Consider the following 18,207-nt stretch of genomic DNA (forward strand, 5'->3'; position numbering starts at 1 on the left):
CATCATGAGATGGAGGTGTTACTGGAACATTATATCATGGACCAAGTGTAGCTACAAATTGTGGTGATGGTTATGTCGAAAATGATGGAAATATATTTATTGGGAATGAAACGTTGATGGAACAGAAAGATTGTTATGTTTTGGGTACTTAAAGTGCACTGCGTCTCAATATCCATAGCAAATCCTTCCCCATAATGTCCATTACAGGTACAACACACAAATATACACAGTATTTATCTGCACTTGGTTTTACACTTATTCATAGAAGGTTAACATTGATACAATAAACAGAATATGAAAATATTATATATATCACACTTGGTTACATCATGATCTTTGGTCTGAGATGCATTGTATTAGAGAATAAATATTTACACATATCGATAATATATGTGCATGAATCATGCTAGCTGCTAGTGTATTCTTATATTGGCAATATAAATGCATTATGGATTAAAAAGTTACACAAAAGATAAACAAATGGAGTAATATATTTACTACATAATTGTAGAGTGAATGAGTTGCCGAATGCCATAGTTATATGACTAAGAGACTGTAATACAATTTATGCAGGAGGATGAATATGTCTTATTATTGTCCTTTTAGTGTTCTGGTGCCACAATATCTCAAAAATAGTAAATCTCCAATTCTTCAAGGAGACCCATCTGTAACCCTTTGTCAGCAATAAGTAGCACAGAAAGATTATCACTGATACCACCAATAGTGTCTTCTTGCAATGTGTGATGCGAAGCTGGACTTATTTAAGTTTTTGAGTTGAAGGGCATCCATATATTCTTTGTAGTGGATAACAAAACTTCTCCCTGTTTTTCCTATACAGAAGCACAAACAGGAGCATGTGAGTTTGTATATGGCAGACTTTTGATGGCACTCTCCAGTGGATTTATTATTGTGAAGTTACTCTGTTGTTTACTGTCTGTGTAGAAGGATATTTTTATGTTATGTAGTCTGACAAGATTTGAGAGTTTATATGACACTCTGCCAAAGAATGCAAGACTGACAAATTTTGACATTTCTTTCTTATCTTATAATGGTGATGGTAATTGCTAAAGACTACTTTGGATTTTTTTCAACTGTGGTTTTTATGAGGGAGGGCTTATATCCATTATTTTGGACTATAGATTTAAGTATTTTCCTCTGTATCAATAAACACATCTAATTAATTAATATTATCACCTTAAATCATGTAGAATGTGCTTAAGATGAATTCATATGTTCAAATATATAATACAGGGTGACAGTTATTGAGCTATATGAAATAAAATCGTCTTAACTTCTGAATGGTTTGCATTAGGACATTCAAACTGCATGGTCAGCTGCAGGGCATGATGGGAATTAGTATGGCTTGGTTTAGCGACCAAGACCACTTTCATTTGGATGGGTTCGTCAATCAGCAAAATTGGCACATTTGGAGGATTGAGAATTCGCATTTTGGGATCGAGAAGTCTCTTCACCCTCAATGGGTGACTGTGTGGTGTGCAATGTTCAGTCACAGAATAATCGGCATGATATTCCTTGATGGCACAGTGACAACTGAACGGTATGTGAAAGTCCTGAAAGATAATTCCATCCCCATTATCCAAAGTGACCTTAATTTTGACAAGATGTGGTTCATGTAAGACTGAACTCAACCTCATCGAAGCAGGAGAGTGTCCTGGAAGAGCACTTTGGGGACCACATTCTGGCTCTGCAATACCCAGAGGCCACTGGCATGGGCCTTGACTGTCCGCCATATTCTCCTGATCTGAACACGTCCGACTCCTTTTTGTGGGGCTATATTAAAGACAAGATGTACAACAATTGCCCCAAACAGCCATTCAGAGGGTCATTGACAGCATAAATTTTCCGACACTTCAGCGGGTCATGCAGGATTTTGCTATTTGTCTGCGCCAGATGATCGCCAATGATGGCAGGCATATCAAACATGTCATAACTTAAATCTGAATACCTGTAGTCACATTTACATATTGAATAAAGTGTGTACACACTGTAGTTTGTAACTAATTTACATTTTCTTTTCATATAGTTCAATATTTGTCACCCTGTAAATGAGGGCTTGCTCTCTTCCCCTGCCACTATATTATTGCTAATTTACTACCAAACTGATTTGGAGGAAATAAACATTGACAGTCCTAACATCTTTAACGTTGTTGTTCTACCAACCCTCAGTTGCTATTAATAATATATTAATGATTTTTAGGTTAGGACTGTCCTTGTACATGTCTGGCAAAACAAATATTGCCCTTATTCAGCTGCATACAGATGGTCCTCATTTATTTCAAAATCTATTACTGGTATAAAGTTGTTGTTATTATTATTATTATTATTATTATTATTCATGTATGGGCCCAACAGGACCACGTGAGGTACATCAATCAATGTCACTTTTGATGGTTGGCATTCCTTTGTGTCCAAATTTGTTTTATCCTTTCAGAATGAATATTAGTATACAATAAGATATTATATGACATCAAACTATATTAGACAATTATTTTTTTTACCTAGATGTTGTATAAAACCAGGACCATACTTTCTCATGGTGAGAAAGGGATATTCCAACATTTCCATATTATCTTGGTTTACTGTTGGTCGTAAGGAACGAAAATGACATCCCATGTTGGATGAACGGTCACTGCCAGTTAAACTGTTTCCTGAAATTAAATATAACTTTTTAGCTCTTAAAATGTTTAAAACTGCTTATTTTAATTTAATTTTACTCCAGTAATTTCATCATCCAAGATATAGCTTAATGCAATACCAAATTTATCTGAAAATTGTTAATATCAAAAATCTTTAAGAACTAACTCTGTTTTAAATAAAATTGATAAAACTAATTTGTTCTATAACATGTGGCTCACAAACACTACTGTCACTTCAGAAATGTAGGGATCAGTAGAGCAGTGTCACAAAAGTTAATAATCAACCACACAATACTTTCCTGTGCAGTGTCAGTTCACTTTCAAAGAAATATTTTCAACTGATTATTTGTATTAAGTGGCAGTTATGAATAGTGTGCTTCAGCCTGATGCCCTAGTCTATAATTTCAAAGTGAAAAGTTATCACCCCGTAAGAGAAGAAACTTTTTGGTCAAAATGCAATTATTTTTCAAAACCGAATTCTTACAGGTCACTGTACATTGTCCAGTGTTTCTCCAGTGAGTAGATTTCATCCCTGAAGTTTAACTATGGAAGATCAGTAAAATACTAATCTACAGTTGCCTTAAACTCTTCATTTAAGTCAATGTGTTTTCCAGCCACAAATTTCTTTGCATGTGTAAATACTTGGAAGTCAGAGGATGCCAAATCTCATAAAATGATGGAGGTTTCAGCAATATTTTCTACTTTGTTGGACCAGAAGAATCTTGTAGTATTTCCCAGTTATTTGTCTGCACCTTACTAAGATAATCATTAAGAAGAATTATTTTTTGCTTCCCTAAAAGCACAGTCTATAACCTTTCTTCTAGATGTAACTGACTTTGTTGTCTCTGGTCAAGGCCACAGGTTTCCACCACATGCTTTCACTACTGTTTAAAGTATGGTGTGAAGTGCTGTACTTGCGTCTCATCTGTGGTAACCAACTGATGAACACAATTAATTGTGTCCTTTTTCACAACGGTCCAAACATTTGTTTCTGCATTTACTTTTTGTTGGAATTCAACGAATGTAACAACTGCCTTTCACAAAGTTTTCTCATTTAAATGTATCATACTAATTTCTTGTCTGTGGCGTCAGCTATCTCTGATACCTTCAATTATGTATCATCCAGTACTATATTATGTGCTTTCTTGGTGTTTTCATCTGTAGTTACTATTTTCGAGCCTCTTGTTGTAGATCATTTCATGAGAAGTGCAGCAAGTATGACTTACTTCACATGTCTTGGCTGTTGAAAATTAAAAACAGACTCATAAGTCTTAGACAGCTTTGGGTGATTTTCCTTTAGTGTCAACTGGTACAGATCTATGAATTATATGATGAAACAGAATTCCAGTTTATTCAGTTGAACCAAACACAAATAATATGACTACACTAGACTCTCGGTAATCCGGCCATTCCTGGCACATATGGGTGCCAGATTAACAGAAGTGCCGAATTATTGAGTGTCTGAAATTTCTTTTATTCTTTTTTTTTTTTTTTGTTTATTTTGAAAACAAAGGGTATATAGTGTACTGTACTTTATTAAACTGGAGGATACAATTTTAAAACATAGAGGATATACTTTATTAAATCCAAAAATACATTAATTTTCAAAGAAAACTTAGTCCTTGAGTGTATACTGTACATAATTAAAAAGTCGTATCACTCACTATGAAACATGTCCCTAATTTTTAACTGTTGCAATAATGATACGCGATGGTAGAATGCTTTATCACGCAACCGCTTTACAAGCATTACATCGGTACTGCATGTATCTGGTTGTTGCATAATGTACACCAGGAAGATCTCGGCAACTTCAGCACCAGCAGTGTGAGAAATCTTCATGCTCTCTCCTCCTGTGTCCTATTCTTCATCACTTTCATCATTACTTTCTTGCATGCATTTGATTATTTCTTCATCTGTTGAAGTTTGGTTCGTATCACGTTTTCCTCATTCAGGCACTTAGGAACATCTTCATCATCAATTTCTTCTCCTTCTGGAAGGTTGTGGAACATGTCACTGAACAAAGTAATTGATAATTCGGAACTGACTTGCTCGTCGCAGTCACTCACTACTGGATCCAACTCGGCAACAACGGATGGCCACAATTTTCTCCAGCTCTTCATTATGGTAGTGCTCTCCACTTTATCCCATGCTTCGGCTGCTTGGAAAACAACATCACATATGGTAATTGATTTCCACGCCTTCAGCACAGTCTCGATAGAGTCGTTTTCACTTTCGTTTAGCAAGCAGATGAGAAGTGAATGTCGATAATGGCGTTTAGTTGATTCCAAAATTCCCTGGTCCATGGACTGAATTAGGGCTGTCGGGTGAGAGAAAGAGTGCTTGTACATGTATACCATCGGACTTTAGAGAAACATCTGAAGGATGACTGGGAGCATTGTCGGTTATAAGGATAGCTTTCAGTGGAAGCTTTTTCTTCTTTAGCTCTTTATTCACTGCTGGTACAAATGTTTCATGTAACCACAAAGAGAATATTTGTCTGTCCATCCACGCTTTCTTCTGAGCGCAATACTGCACTGGTAGAGTATTTATGTCAGTGTGTTGAAAACAACGTGGATGTTGGGATTTTCCAATCACCATAAGCGGTAGTTTACGACTCCCATTTGCATTACAACATGCCATTAATGCTATGCACTGTTTCTGTTGCTTGTAACCATGAGCTTCCTTCTCGTTCTTGGCAGCTAATGCTTTTGAAGGAAGCATCTTGTAAAAGAGTCCTGTTTCATCAGCATTATACATGGCATCATCAGTTAAATCTTCTTCCTCTATTACCTTCCATATCTTGCTTACAAACTCATCAGCATCCTTATTGTTAGCTGAGCGACTTTCCCTGGTGACTGTCAGCCGCCAAATGCCATGTTGCTTTTTCCAGTTTGATAGCCAACCTTCGTTCGCTGCAAACAAGTTACTACCACCAAGTTGTATGTTAAATGCAGCTGCTTTTTCCTTTATAATCACGCCACTGACTGTAATTCCTTTACTGAGCTGTTGTGTGAACAATCTATTAACAGCTACGTCCAGGTCTTCATTCTCACTCTTTCGCATAACCTTCTGTTTTCCCAAATCACTATCCATTTGTGTTGAGTACTGTGGAATAACATCTTCTTTCTTTTTAATGTCATAAATAATTGCACGTCCAATGCTGAACTCTGCAGCAATGGCTTTCTGTGAAGAACCTTGATTTAACTTATCTAAAATTTCGAGTTTCTGCTTGAGGTCTAGCATAACGTGTTTCCTTTTAGAAGACATGATTCTGAGCTGTAAAAAAAAGCTACAATTCCAAATACAGTATATAAAGCATTGTTGCACATAATAATTCATTGTGCACGTGTTTTTGGATGTACACTGGATTACTGAAAGGTCGGACTACTGAGGGCCGGATTAGCAAGAGTCTAGTGTATTTCAAATCAAAGAGTCACATAAATAAATATATTCCATAGATTAAGTAGACACTTTAGTTGTGTTACTGGGTAATGTACAAATACAACAAAAACAAAGTCTCATTTACATTAGAACCATTTTTGTGCCAGGGTGAGAATTTGCTCTTTGCCCTTATAGCAACACTTCAAGGACATCTAGGACCAACTGAGAGCTGTTTGGACTTATAAATTCATAACCAGTTTTTATTTACTATGATACAAGTGTTAAGAGCTTGCTGACTGAAATAATTAAACACTGACAGCTCACAAGAAATAATTAAACACTGACAGCTCACAACATAAAGAGTACAAGAGCCTTTTGTATACATTTTGATGTGTCAAATATAGGGTGGCCAAATTCTTTCCACAGTTCTTGTAAGAAAAGAGAGATTTATCTGCAGATCTAGTGATCTGGTTTTCCTTACACTAACCTCAAGCTTTATGGGTTGTACCTAAATAATTTCACATGCAATTAATCAGGTATATGGAAAAACAATAAGGCACACACCTGTATAAATGTAGGTTTTATCAGTATACTTCACTTGTGATGCAAATTTTTAGAAGTATGCATTTTACTTAACTTCCTTGCTCAATTTCAATATAGGAACTTGTTGTAACACATAAACATCTTAACAAGCTATAAAAAATTGAAAAGCCGATAAAAATATATTAGTAGCTTATGAGTGGAACTAAGCACAGGTAGATAACAGCACAAAACTATAACTTGCAGCTAGAATAGTACACAGAATAAGGAACTTTTTTTTTAAGATGACCCTGTATACAATATCATCAGTGAAGGAACATTCATACAGTAGTGGCAATGACAAGAAAGACATTACTGATAGTAATGCTGAAGGATTCATACTATTATTTGCTTACACTGATACATCTACATCTCATTTACAGAAAACCTCTATTCCAATAACCTCAGTGCTGATGAGACATTTAACATTAACTGCTCTTCCTTTTCTTTTATAGAAATAAAGCAGAATGGGAGAACAGTATTTTAAATCTGACAATTGTTAATCCTGAAGTTTACATTTGATATCACAGTAGGGACGTGACATTCAAAATTAATAAACTTTGGACACCATGCAACAATATCTCTGTTGCATTATGATAACTGTAATTGGAAACATAATGTTATTGAGTGGAAAATTAAAGCTGAAATAATTTGTAATCAAATGAGAAATAAAGTGGTTTGTCAATTTGAGCTAAACAACAAAGTAACATAAAATATATAATTTTTGAATGAAATATTGATTAAGTATCAAACTGGAAATTTCTCTGATAATCTCACTGAATCATTAGCCAAACCCTGAAGTAAAATCAACTAGTTTTCATCTGGTCACTTTAACACTCTGCAATGTGAGTACTGATACATCAAAACTACAGGACAACTTAGTAGATTAGTAGATGAAGAATGTGATAAAATTACCAAATAAAATAATTCTAGTTTTGGGTCATAATTTTTTAAATTTGATGTTTTAATTCAGTTAAATCTGTATTAAAGGGACAAACTGTGAGGTTATTGTTATTACTCAAAACAAAAGTTTTCAAAACAGTTGTCGACTCTGTAAAAAAGAAAAAAGCCAAATTCCAGACTGTTCATACAACTCATATTGAAGTGCTTCTATAAGCTTAACTTCATAATACTGATGCAGTCCATTCAGTCACAACTGGCGAGTGACACAGCTATGGTAATAAAAGGTGATCTTAAAATACTCTTTTCACTGCATATTACGTAATGATCAACGTATTATGAGTCCATACTTGTATAGGGTCTTTGGGTTTCTCAGTTTTGATATCATTCTCATTGTTTATTTCCAGAAGTTCTTTGGCAAATTTACATAAAACAGCCAAATATGTAACTTCCCTTAAATTAAAAAAAAAAGTATAATTTTACAAATAAAAATTTTATAAATGACAGAACCAGTGTTTTTAAAACTACCACCAAGATTTCAAACAACATTGTCATAGTACAATATAGAAAGGATAATGTCACAGGGCAGCAATTTAGATAGCAGTTTCAATGATTCTGTGAATTTCCAATTTTCCTTCCTCATCAATGTTGCAATTTTTCATTAGCTCTTAAGTCTATTTTTAAGAAGTCTGAAGAACAGCTAAAATATTACTGAGCTAATAACATGCTTTTAAAACAAATATATGAAGGATACATGATGCAATGGGGCTAAATACTGTATAGCAGTAAGCCGGTTGGAAGATACCAGCAATTCGTATTTTAATCCCGGAAATTTTTCTACTTTTCTAATTTTTTTTTAAAAAAGCTGCCAGAGAATCTACAATAAATGTCCCAAGATAGTGTTATTTATAAACAGCAGTTCTGTCGTTACTGTATTAGGTACACGCAGCCAGTTCAAACTAAATCTAAGCAGAACTAAAATCATTAATACTGAGTAAAATATGAATTAGAATGACAAATTTGATGCCAGCTGAAATATTACACTAACAAATGTTAAGAAGTGAACAAAGATTGGTAGATAAATATGGATTAAGCATATTACATTTGCGACATGCATCATTACAGTATTTGTAATACTACATGTATCTACCTGTGTGTGTGTGTGTGTGTGTGTGTGTGTGTGTGACGTACGACGACGACGAGGATGATGATGATGATGATAGAAGGGAGAGGGTGAAGCCCAGTGCTGGCACATAGCCTACTCCTCACAAATTGCACCAAGGAGGGCACAAAGCTTTACGTCCCCATTCGACAGACAGATCACCATCAACAGTTTCACATGCTGTCACTTCATGAGACACTGCAGAAAGGTTTGGTATTTAAAACAGGACACTGGTGCAAATTTTGGTGCTCAGGAACTTAATGCTACTACCTCTCCTCCTCTTACCGACCAAACATTGGCAGTGAAAATTCTTTCCACAACCTGGATTCAAACTGGCTTATCACCAGTACGAGCAGAAAAATATTTTGACTAAAGTGAACTGCAACAGGTAAACTGAAAACATATAGTTTCTCCTATGAACCAGATACACCAATTACAGCAGCATGTAATTGCTTCATATGGAGGCTTTAAAATACTTCGTACAAGTATTTTAGTCATGCTATTTTATTGTAGAAAAATGTCAGTTGCCAGCTACAGAGAAGAAAATGTTTTATGAACTTACAATTGAAGCTAGAAAGAAAGATTAATATGTAATACTTCTGTGTGGATAATTGAAAAGTACGGGCAGTAAATAACTACCGTAAACAAATCGCTTCAAGTGTCACAAACTTACACATTTTGGCAACTACTTTGTCCAGTTATCATGGATGGGTAATTATCAACACTGATTATCAGGTAGCACTGTTGTACAGATGATTACAAAGATTAAAAATTCATGAGAAACAAAACGAAAATTCTTGCTCCAGAAAATACCAATGCTGAATTACTTCCAGTGTAAACATACTATATTAGGATAGAAACTGCAGATGAGCTTCTACTTAAATTTAAAATGTATTGTTCAAAAATTACCACTTGAGTATGTTTTCTGACGGTCAATATCTACCAGAGTTCAAGAGTAGCAGTAATATGGTATCAAGGAAGAAGACAAGAGTTTGATCACATGTTTTGAAACAAGTCACTATACTGTAGATCAGGAGAAGTTAAATGGGTTCTTGATGACCAGAGAGACCTATGCAGATGCCTTCAGTGAACATGAAAGTAAAATTTTAATGACACATGTCTCATAGAACACAATAGTTCTGGTGGCATTTTGAAGTCTTTCCACTAACAAAAATCACTTGTTCAATTACTTGTTGGCCAAACAGGAAACAACAAAGCAATGTGCACAGACAAAGAACTCAGCCACCATTATGAAGAACAAAATAATTTTTTTTTTTTCAATTCTTCAGCCAGAAGGAGAGGAGGAGGAGGAGGAGGAGGAGGAGGAGGAGGAGGGAACAAAATAAAACTTCCCAAATTGAGAAGGTGTGTGATGTTATTTCAGTGATTAAAAAATAGCATCACATTTACAAAGAACTTGGCAGTACAAGCCCACTTATCAGTATGACATTCCACCCCCTCTGGCCTGGCTGCATGTACTGATTCAGCAGGGAAGAGTGTCATAAAGCCATTATATGCTCTCCCAAGGCAAGCTGGCCCACAACTGTTGTAACTGGTGCTTGATATCCCAGATAATCATCCTAAGTCAGAGTTGACATCGAACTTGTTCTCACATGTTCTATCGGGGACAGAAGTTGGGATCTTGCTGACCACATGAGTACATCAACATTGTCCAGACAGTTCAAAGAGGCAGAATGCCATGTGTGAATAAGCCTTGCATGCACTGTTGGAAAATGGTACTACGATACTGTTGCATGAGAGAAAACACCTGAGGATGCAGGATGTCTGTGACATACTGTTCTGCCATCATAGTGCCCTCAATCATGACCAGCTGTGACCTGAAGTCACACTCAATGGTTACCCACACGATGACACCAGAGATAACACTGCTGTACCTCTCCAAAACATTGGAAGAGTGGAACTTCTCCCCAGGTCACCACCACACTCACCAATAACCATCATTCAGAGTAGTGAAGAACCATGATTCATCACTGAACACAATGTGATACCATTCATCAGCAGTCCATGCTTCCCTGTCACAGTATCACTTCAAAACCAGCCATTTGTGTTGTGGTGCTAACAGCAGCCTACACAGGGGACAAAAATTCCCAATTTGTCTGCTGCTAGTCTCCAACCAATGGTGCAGGATGACACAGTATGTTGCAAGGAGTCCATTACATGTTCTCAGATGGCAGGCACCAATGTGAAGGGGTAATGATGTCCTTGGTTTATTGATACAATGATCCTACCTTCTGGTGGGTGGTGAGAGGAGGCCAACTGGAACCTTGATGACAAGTGTAACTGCCCCCACATTCCCATACAGTCCAACATCAGACCACTGTCACATCTGAATGTCGTATAAATCTGGATATTGCACAATTCAACCATCCGGTCGGCTATATGGTGAGCCAAAACAAGGCTCATTTCGAACTCTTTCTCTGTTAATAATTGTGTCTCACATGAGTATGCAGCATCTTCATGTCCTTCACAGTGATCTCTCAACATATGATGCTGCTCACACTCCTTATACTACCTACACGCCTGGTGAAAACATTGAACACAAGCAACACTAATGCACCAGTTATAACAAAAATTCTGGTGAGGCAGACAGTAACACCCATTAAAAATACTAATGTAAAAGTGATACTTTTGGTTCCTCATTGAGGTTGTAATTTGGCAGAGTGTACAATACTTATTGTATTGATCCATAACACTTCAGTTAGCATCTTTGATTCCACAGTTGTGTATTCTACTCACTCACTGTGTGCATTGACTGAATTGTATATTTGTATGTGTCCTTTTGTATGAACTTTATTTTTACTTCTATTCTTGTCTATGCAACTTTCAGCTAATTATTCAGTTTTGTTATACGATTTAGTAGTCCAAAGAACATACAAGGTGTGATCAAAAAGTAATAGGAATTTTTTTTAATTTCATGGGCTTTGTATATCAAATTTTCAATTTTTAAATCTTTTTGGTACACATGTTCCTGAAGTATCTTTGCATTTCCAGTTGTGTTGAATACTTAGTTTATTGTTGACAGTCAAAAAGTTATATGTGTTTTCGAGTGCTGGATGAATTTTTACTTTTTAAAAAGATGGATCAAAGAATTTGCATTAATTTTTGCTTGAAAAATAGAATAAAATGCAGCACCACTATTGAATTGTTGACTGTGGCTTTTGGCAAAACTACAATAAATAAGACAAGAGTTTATGAGTGGCATAAAAATTTCAAAGAGGGTCCAGAGGATGTTGAATATGACAAGTGTCCTGGAAGCCCTTGAACATCAATTACTGATGACAGTGAGGCAGAAGTAAAGAAAATGGTTCTGGAAAATCACAAAATCACCATCAGGGAGATTGCTTATGATGTTGACATATCCTTTGGCTCTTGCTAATCGATTTTTTTCTTTTTCTTTTCTTTTCTTATGTTCTGGACATGAAACATATAGTAACAAAGCTTATCCTGAAATTCTGGAATTTTGACCAAAAATTACATCATGTAGGCATCATTCAGGAATTTCTGAATGAAGCAGACAATGATCCAGAACTTCTAAAGAAAGTTATAACAGGTGACAAAACATGGGTATGGATATGACATTGAAACCAGAGTCCAGTCGTCCCAATTGAAACTACCTGAAGAGCCAAGACCAAAAAATATTCGGCTAGTTCTGTCATATGTGAAGGTTCATCTCACTGGTTTCTTCAATGACAATGGAACAGTGCATCATGAGTTCCTACATTATGGTTGTACGGTCTATACAGAATACCATCTGGGAGTTATGTGCTGTTTGCATGAAGCTATCCAAAGAAAACGACCAGAATTGTGGCAAAACCACTTACATAAATTGCATCATAATAATGCTCTTGCTCACATGTCAATGCTTGTTCATAATTTTTTTGGCAAAAAAACATAACCATTATGTTGTCTCAGCCACCGTATTCCCCATACATGGCTTCCTGAAACTTCTTTCTGTTCCTGAGGCTGAAGAGAATGATGAATGGGTGTCATTTTGCCACCACTGACAAGATAAGATTAGAATCACTGAAGGACCTGAACACTATAATAACAAAAATTGAATTTCGGAAGTGTTTCCAAGATTGGAAAAAATGCTGGCACAAGTGTAGTATATCTGTGCGGGACTACTTTGAAGGGAACAAAATTGATGTTGATCAATAAATAAAGATTCCTTACAAAAATTGTGTATTACTTTTTGATCACATGTCGTACATGTAACTGTCAACATGCCAATAGTTCTAGAGTTATATCTTTTTTTTTTTTTTTTTTTTTTTTTTAATACTAAAAACTGTACCTGCAACAGAACACTCTTCATACACATTAATTTTGATAGTAATAAAATGTTCAAAGTAATTAATCTGTATTCAAAAACATTAGCTGAAAGTATTGCTAAGGAATGTAAAATAATATAATTTCTTATGAAACAGTAACATATCTGGACTTAGATTATAACAACAAATTTCTTATAATATACCATAATTCATGAAGTGTATAACCTACTGCAAAATTATAATTTTTCGTTGTGAATTAGTCAATATAATCTTTTCAAAAAAGTAAACTAGTACATGTGATTACTGAGAAGGTATTTAAAGATGACTTGGCAAAGACCACATGAGTAGTCTTTGGGCAATCTTTATAGGGACAGTCTTTGTGAGGTCAGCTGGAGTTCAGTCTGTCAGTCAGCATAATGTTTTGTGAAGATGGATGTAAACTTTTTTGGTTTTGTCAATATACTGAAAGTTAAAAAAATGAACATCTCCAGTAGATTATTTAGTAGTCAGAGTGTCAATTCATGTTCTGAGTCGCAAATATTGTTCTCAGTTACAACAGTTTTATCAGCTGCAAAGAACAGAAAAATGAGTTAGAGCCCAAAGAAAATAAAGTAAAAGATAAGCTGAATTCAATTAATTGGTTTGTTAAAAGGTATAATTCCTTGTTGCTATCATTGAGTCTTTTAACCAATTTCTTGCCATCTCTTTAATAATGCCATAAGCTTCAAAATGAATACCAAATAACAAGAACAAACAAATCAAATGTAGTTACAAATGACTGTGAGGCAAGAATTAACCATTCTTAACATCAGCTCACATACAGAGATATCTATCAAGCACATGCTACAGTTATCTTTATCATTTTGCAGGAAATTATACTTAAAATATACAAACAAATGAGAATCCCTTTAAAATGCTGTGGTTAGCAAGGCTTGCAATTGCTTATAGCCAACTGCAGTACTCAGAACTTGGCTTTGCAAACCCTGTATTAAAATTTACCACACTACTTGTACAAATAACACCAACTTCTGACTGATATTTACTGTCCAAAGCAAATGTCATATTTAAAACAAATAAATGTCACTACAGAGTTGAAATGCCACTACAAACATAAGATAATTAGCAAATAGCAGAATGCTGGTGCACAACATAGCACAATACAGTGTAAAACACACACTTTTTTTTATAAATTGTTGCTTTTAAAATATAAGAAAAAGCAAAAAAAAAAAATTGTTAGTCACTTATAACAGACACAGCACATCACTACAGCAGCTGCATAGCTGTGATACAGTGTTTCACTAAGAATAATACACACACAGTAAAAGGTATCTGCGATGCTTAATAACAGAGAAAAATAAAGAAGAAATGCAATGGTTCACTAAAAGGTTTGGAAAACACTAGTTTCTAATGGCAGTGTACACAACATGCTCTACAAAATTCTCATATTTTATTTTTCAGTTCTGGGAAAATTTCCTCGTCACAAACAAATAAAATAGCATCACAGCCACAATGAAGTTGGAAACCTTGGAATATTGGTCATATATCACAGAGAAATGGGAAAAGAAATGCTGAAATCTTTAACTATCACATACAAGAAATCAATAAAACTCTTGATGCCACAAAGATCATTCCCTCTGCAGTAAAACCAAACAGTTACTAACATCACAGGTTTGTAATTACACTGTCATGACAACAACACAGACATATTCCATCATAGCAGACAAAAAACATACACATCTTCCAGAAACATTGAAAATGAACACACCATACTAAAAAATTTGAATAGTTTGAATCAAGATCTGTGCTAAGGAATATAAACGAAAAACATCAATATTAATGCTGGATGCTTATCATATTTTCTTAAAATGAAAGGGACTGAACAAAAGTTGCATATACAAAATAAATTAATAAGAAAAACTAATTATTGGGAACAGGCTGACTAAAATCCTACATCCACATAATGCAATTCTTTTTAGACTGCACAGATACATAGAAAGCCATGTAAGAAATCACAAGAGTTACATAATGCACACCGAAATTGAACTGAGAAATAACACTTACAATTTTAAGAGGCACTTTCATATTTTACTTACTTTTCCTATTGCATCCTATAAGGAAAATAAGGTAAATCAAAGATTAAAACCTGAGGAAAATATAATCACTATTTCAAATTGGTTTGTTAAAAACTGATGTGAACAAAGTTCATTAATTATAATAATCTACTGTAGTACTGTTGTTGCATTTGACCAAATGGCATCTATGGCTTAATTAACAAAAAGAAAGTTTTTCTTTTCAAATCAAGTGATTTTGATTACTATGTTGTAAGAATGTCAAGCCAATGAGCAAAGGACAGAAATGTAGAAAAAAGCAGATAATGCTGAACTTTCAGACAAAGTTGAGTACTAGAGGACACACACACACACACACACACACACACACACACACACACACACACACCCTTGGCCACTGTTGTCTCATGACATTGGTGCAAGTAGCAATCTCAAACAGGGTGGGTAATGGAAAAAATGGAGACGGCAATGAAAGAACGAAGAGAGGGAGGAATGGCATAGATGAATGTTGTGCTAAGATTGTGATGGTATAGAACAAGTAGCTCAATGCAAGGGCAATTAAGGGACAATGCTGCTGGAAGAAACATACAGAAAAAAAAACAGGAGGAACTGCTACTGGAAGTACCAGTGGAAGGTCACAGAGCAAGACACAGAGACAGGGCATAGGAGCATTGAGTAGATTAGAAAAGAAACAAGGGGGTTGTAGTGTCCTGCGGTTGGCAGGAAAGAACTAACAGTCAATTTGAACACATTTTATTATAATTAAAGAAACACGCCTTCTTGGCATACACTAAGTGTTAAATGCAAGAACAAACAGAAAAACACCACAACTCTTGTGGGGGCAAACCAGATAAGGAAACAAGACAATGGAAGAAAATACTGACCGAAATCTACTCTACAAAATACAGCATGCTACCACAATGCTACAACGAGTGAATACAAAGCTAGGGCCGGCGTAAGTACTGACCGGATTTGTTCCTAGTAGTTGATAAACTCTGACGGTCTAGGCATGCTTATGAAGCCAGGTCGACAGAGTGCTACATGGGTCATATGAGTTCCGATTGGTGGAACCCTGTCACATGTTGTCTGGCGAAGTAGTTCATGTTTATTTGGAAAGTCTGTTATTGTTTCTGTCTGCTGGCAATGTTCCTCTACGTGCTCCTGAAAAGGGGTCAGTAACCCATCTTGTGTGTTGATTGTGCGGGCCCTCTAACAATAAGGGGCTGCTACGACATTTCTCCCCATGGGAAAAAAAATGCACAGCACCATAAACATCCATAGAAGTAGGGGCAACCTGGTCGATGTCCATGGGTTCATGGCAGGCAGGGGCGGGCGGCGGAGACGCAGCACGGGCAGCTGGCAGCGGAGACAGCTGTTGAGGCGGAAGCGGAGGTTCCACCACAGGGTGATCGGCAATAGGCACTGGCGACTCCCCTGGGGCATTGTGGTCCACCAGATGGGGGCGGAGCTGGTTGAGGTGCCAGTGGGCGGCGGAACTGTCAGCCCACCAGAGAGAAGCCATCGCCCGGTCACAGAGCTCAGTGATGACCACAGGTGCCCAATGTGCCCATGGAAGAGAGAAGGTCCGCACCCAGACCTCCTGCCCGACGCAAAAGGAGTGCGCCGGCGTGTGGGCAGAAGGGTGAAAAGCCTCAGGAATCACGGCAGATAAGGGGGAGTGGAGAGGTCGACCGTGAAGTATCTCCGCTGGACTTTTACCAGCGTGGGGGGGTGGGGGGGGTGGGGGGGGCACGGTATGTAGCCACAAAACGAAGCATGGCCTCCTCCTCCAGCAGGTGGTGGCTCAGCAGCTTATCGAGTTGGGTCTTTAACGTCCGCACGAAATGTTCTGCCGGGCCGTTTTACGCAGGGTTAAATGGGTTGGTATGGACGAGGGAAATACCACTGGTAGTACAGAATTGCTTAAACTTGGTTGAAGTAAACTGTGAACCATTATCCATACCTATAATTTTGGGGAGGTGCTCGACAGCAAAGAGTCAGTGGAGAACTTTGATAGTCTCAGCAGAAGTGGTGTTCACCATGCAGGAGAGATAAGGGTATCCCGACACGGAGTGAATCAGTATGAGCCACTGGGAACCATGAAATGGCCCTGTGAAATTCAAATGGAGAGGTCCCCACAGAGCAGCTGCATCCAGCTACAAAAAATACTGGCGCAGGGGAGCTGCCTGATGTGTTTGGGATGTGGTGCAGGCTGACATGAGGGAGGCAATGTCTTTATCCAAACCGCACTAATAAAGGTGTCTGCAGGCCAACTGTTTGGTGAGGACGATACCCCAATGTCCTGCGTGGAGGAGGTCGAGGACATGGTTGCACAAGATTTGCAGTATGACCACCCACGGAACGTCGGAATCACTATGCAAAAGGATGACGCTACTGCGGAAAAAGAGACTGTGCCAATGATCCCAAAAATGCTGGACCTCTGCGTCGCGGACGCTACGACGGCTGGTCGGCCAACCCACAGCGATTTGGCGGCACAGAGCTTGCAGCATCTGATCCTGAGCAGTGGCCCGCCGTATCACATCAGCATCCAATGGAAGTGCATCCAGAGCTGCATCCATGTCTGTTTCCACATGGAAACAAACCAAGGGAGAGGCGTCAAACTCATGTCCATCCTGGCAGCCAGCCAGGACAGAATATCAGTGTTTGCATGCCATTCAGAGGTGTGGTAGACAATATCAAAGTCGAACGTCACCAGGAAGAGCACCTAACACAGGAGGTGGCACACCGTCCAGGTGGCCACAGCAGCACCCAGGCGAAATAAAGAAACCAAAGGCTTGTGGTCGGTCTGCAGCATGAAATGACGATCATACACGACATCGTAGAATTTTGTCAGCGTGAAAACCAGTGCCAAAGCTTTCTTTTCAATATGACTATATTTGCTTTGAGCATCAGTCAATATTTTTGATGCAAAAGCCACCAGCCTCTCAATACCGTCAACCACTTGCAAGAGGACCGCACCCAGGCCATAGTCTGAGGCATCAGTGGCGACAATGAGGGGTAAGAAAGGATTTTAAGCAGCCAGACAAGGAGGGCAGGAGAGAGCTGACTTGAGACGCGTTAAAGTCTGCTCACACACCATATCCTAAACCCAACGCGCACCCTTCAACAATAATCCAGTCAGGGGCACCGAAATCTCGGCAGTGTGGGGG

The 18,207-nt window shown here is 37.5% G+C and overlaps 1 protein-coding gene across 3 annotated transcripts in view; it reads right to left on the bottom strand.

The window, feature by feature from the left end:
* The window catches only part of LOC126248711 (C2 domain-containing protein 5), a 219,728-nt gene that overhangs the window by 70,979 nt on the left and 130,542 nt on the right, over positions 1–18,207 (bottom strand). For all 3 annotated transcript variants that reach the window (XM_049950008.1, XM_049950009.1, XM_049950010.1), the window contains one exon: positions 2,520–2,669. In XM_049950008.1, coding sequence (XP_049805965.1) covers positions 2,520–2,669 — 150 coding nt within the window. The remainder of the gene's footprint in view (positions 1–2,519; positions 2,670–18,207) is intronic.

The sequence above is a fragment of the Schistocerca nitens genome, chromosome 3, assembly GCF_023898315.1.
Source record: "Schistocerca nitens isolate TAMUIC-IGC-003100 chromosome 3, iqSchNite1.1, whole genome shotgun sequence".
In the NCBI taxonomy this organism is placed as follows: domain Eukaryota; kingdom Metazoa; phylum Arthropoda; class Insecta; order Orthoptera; family Acrididae; genus Schistocerca; species Schistocerca nitens.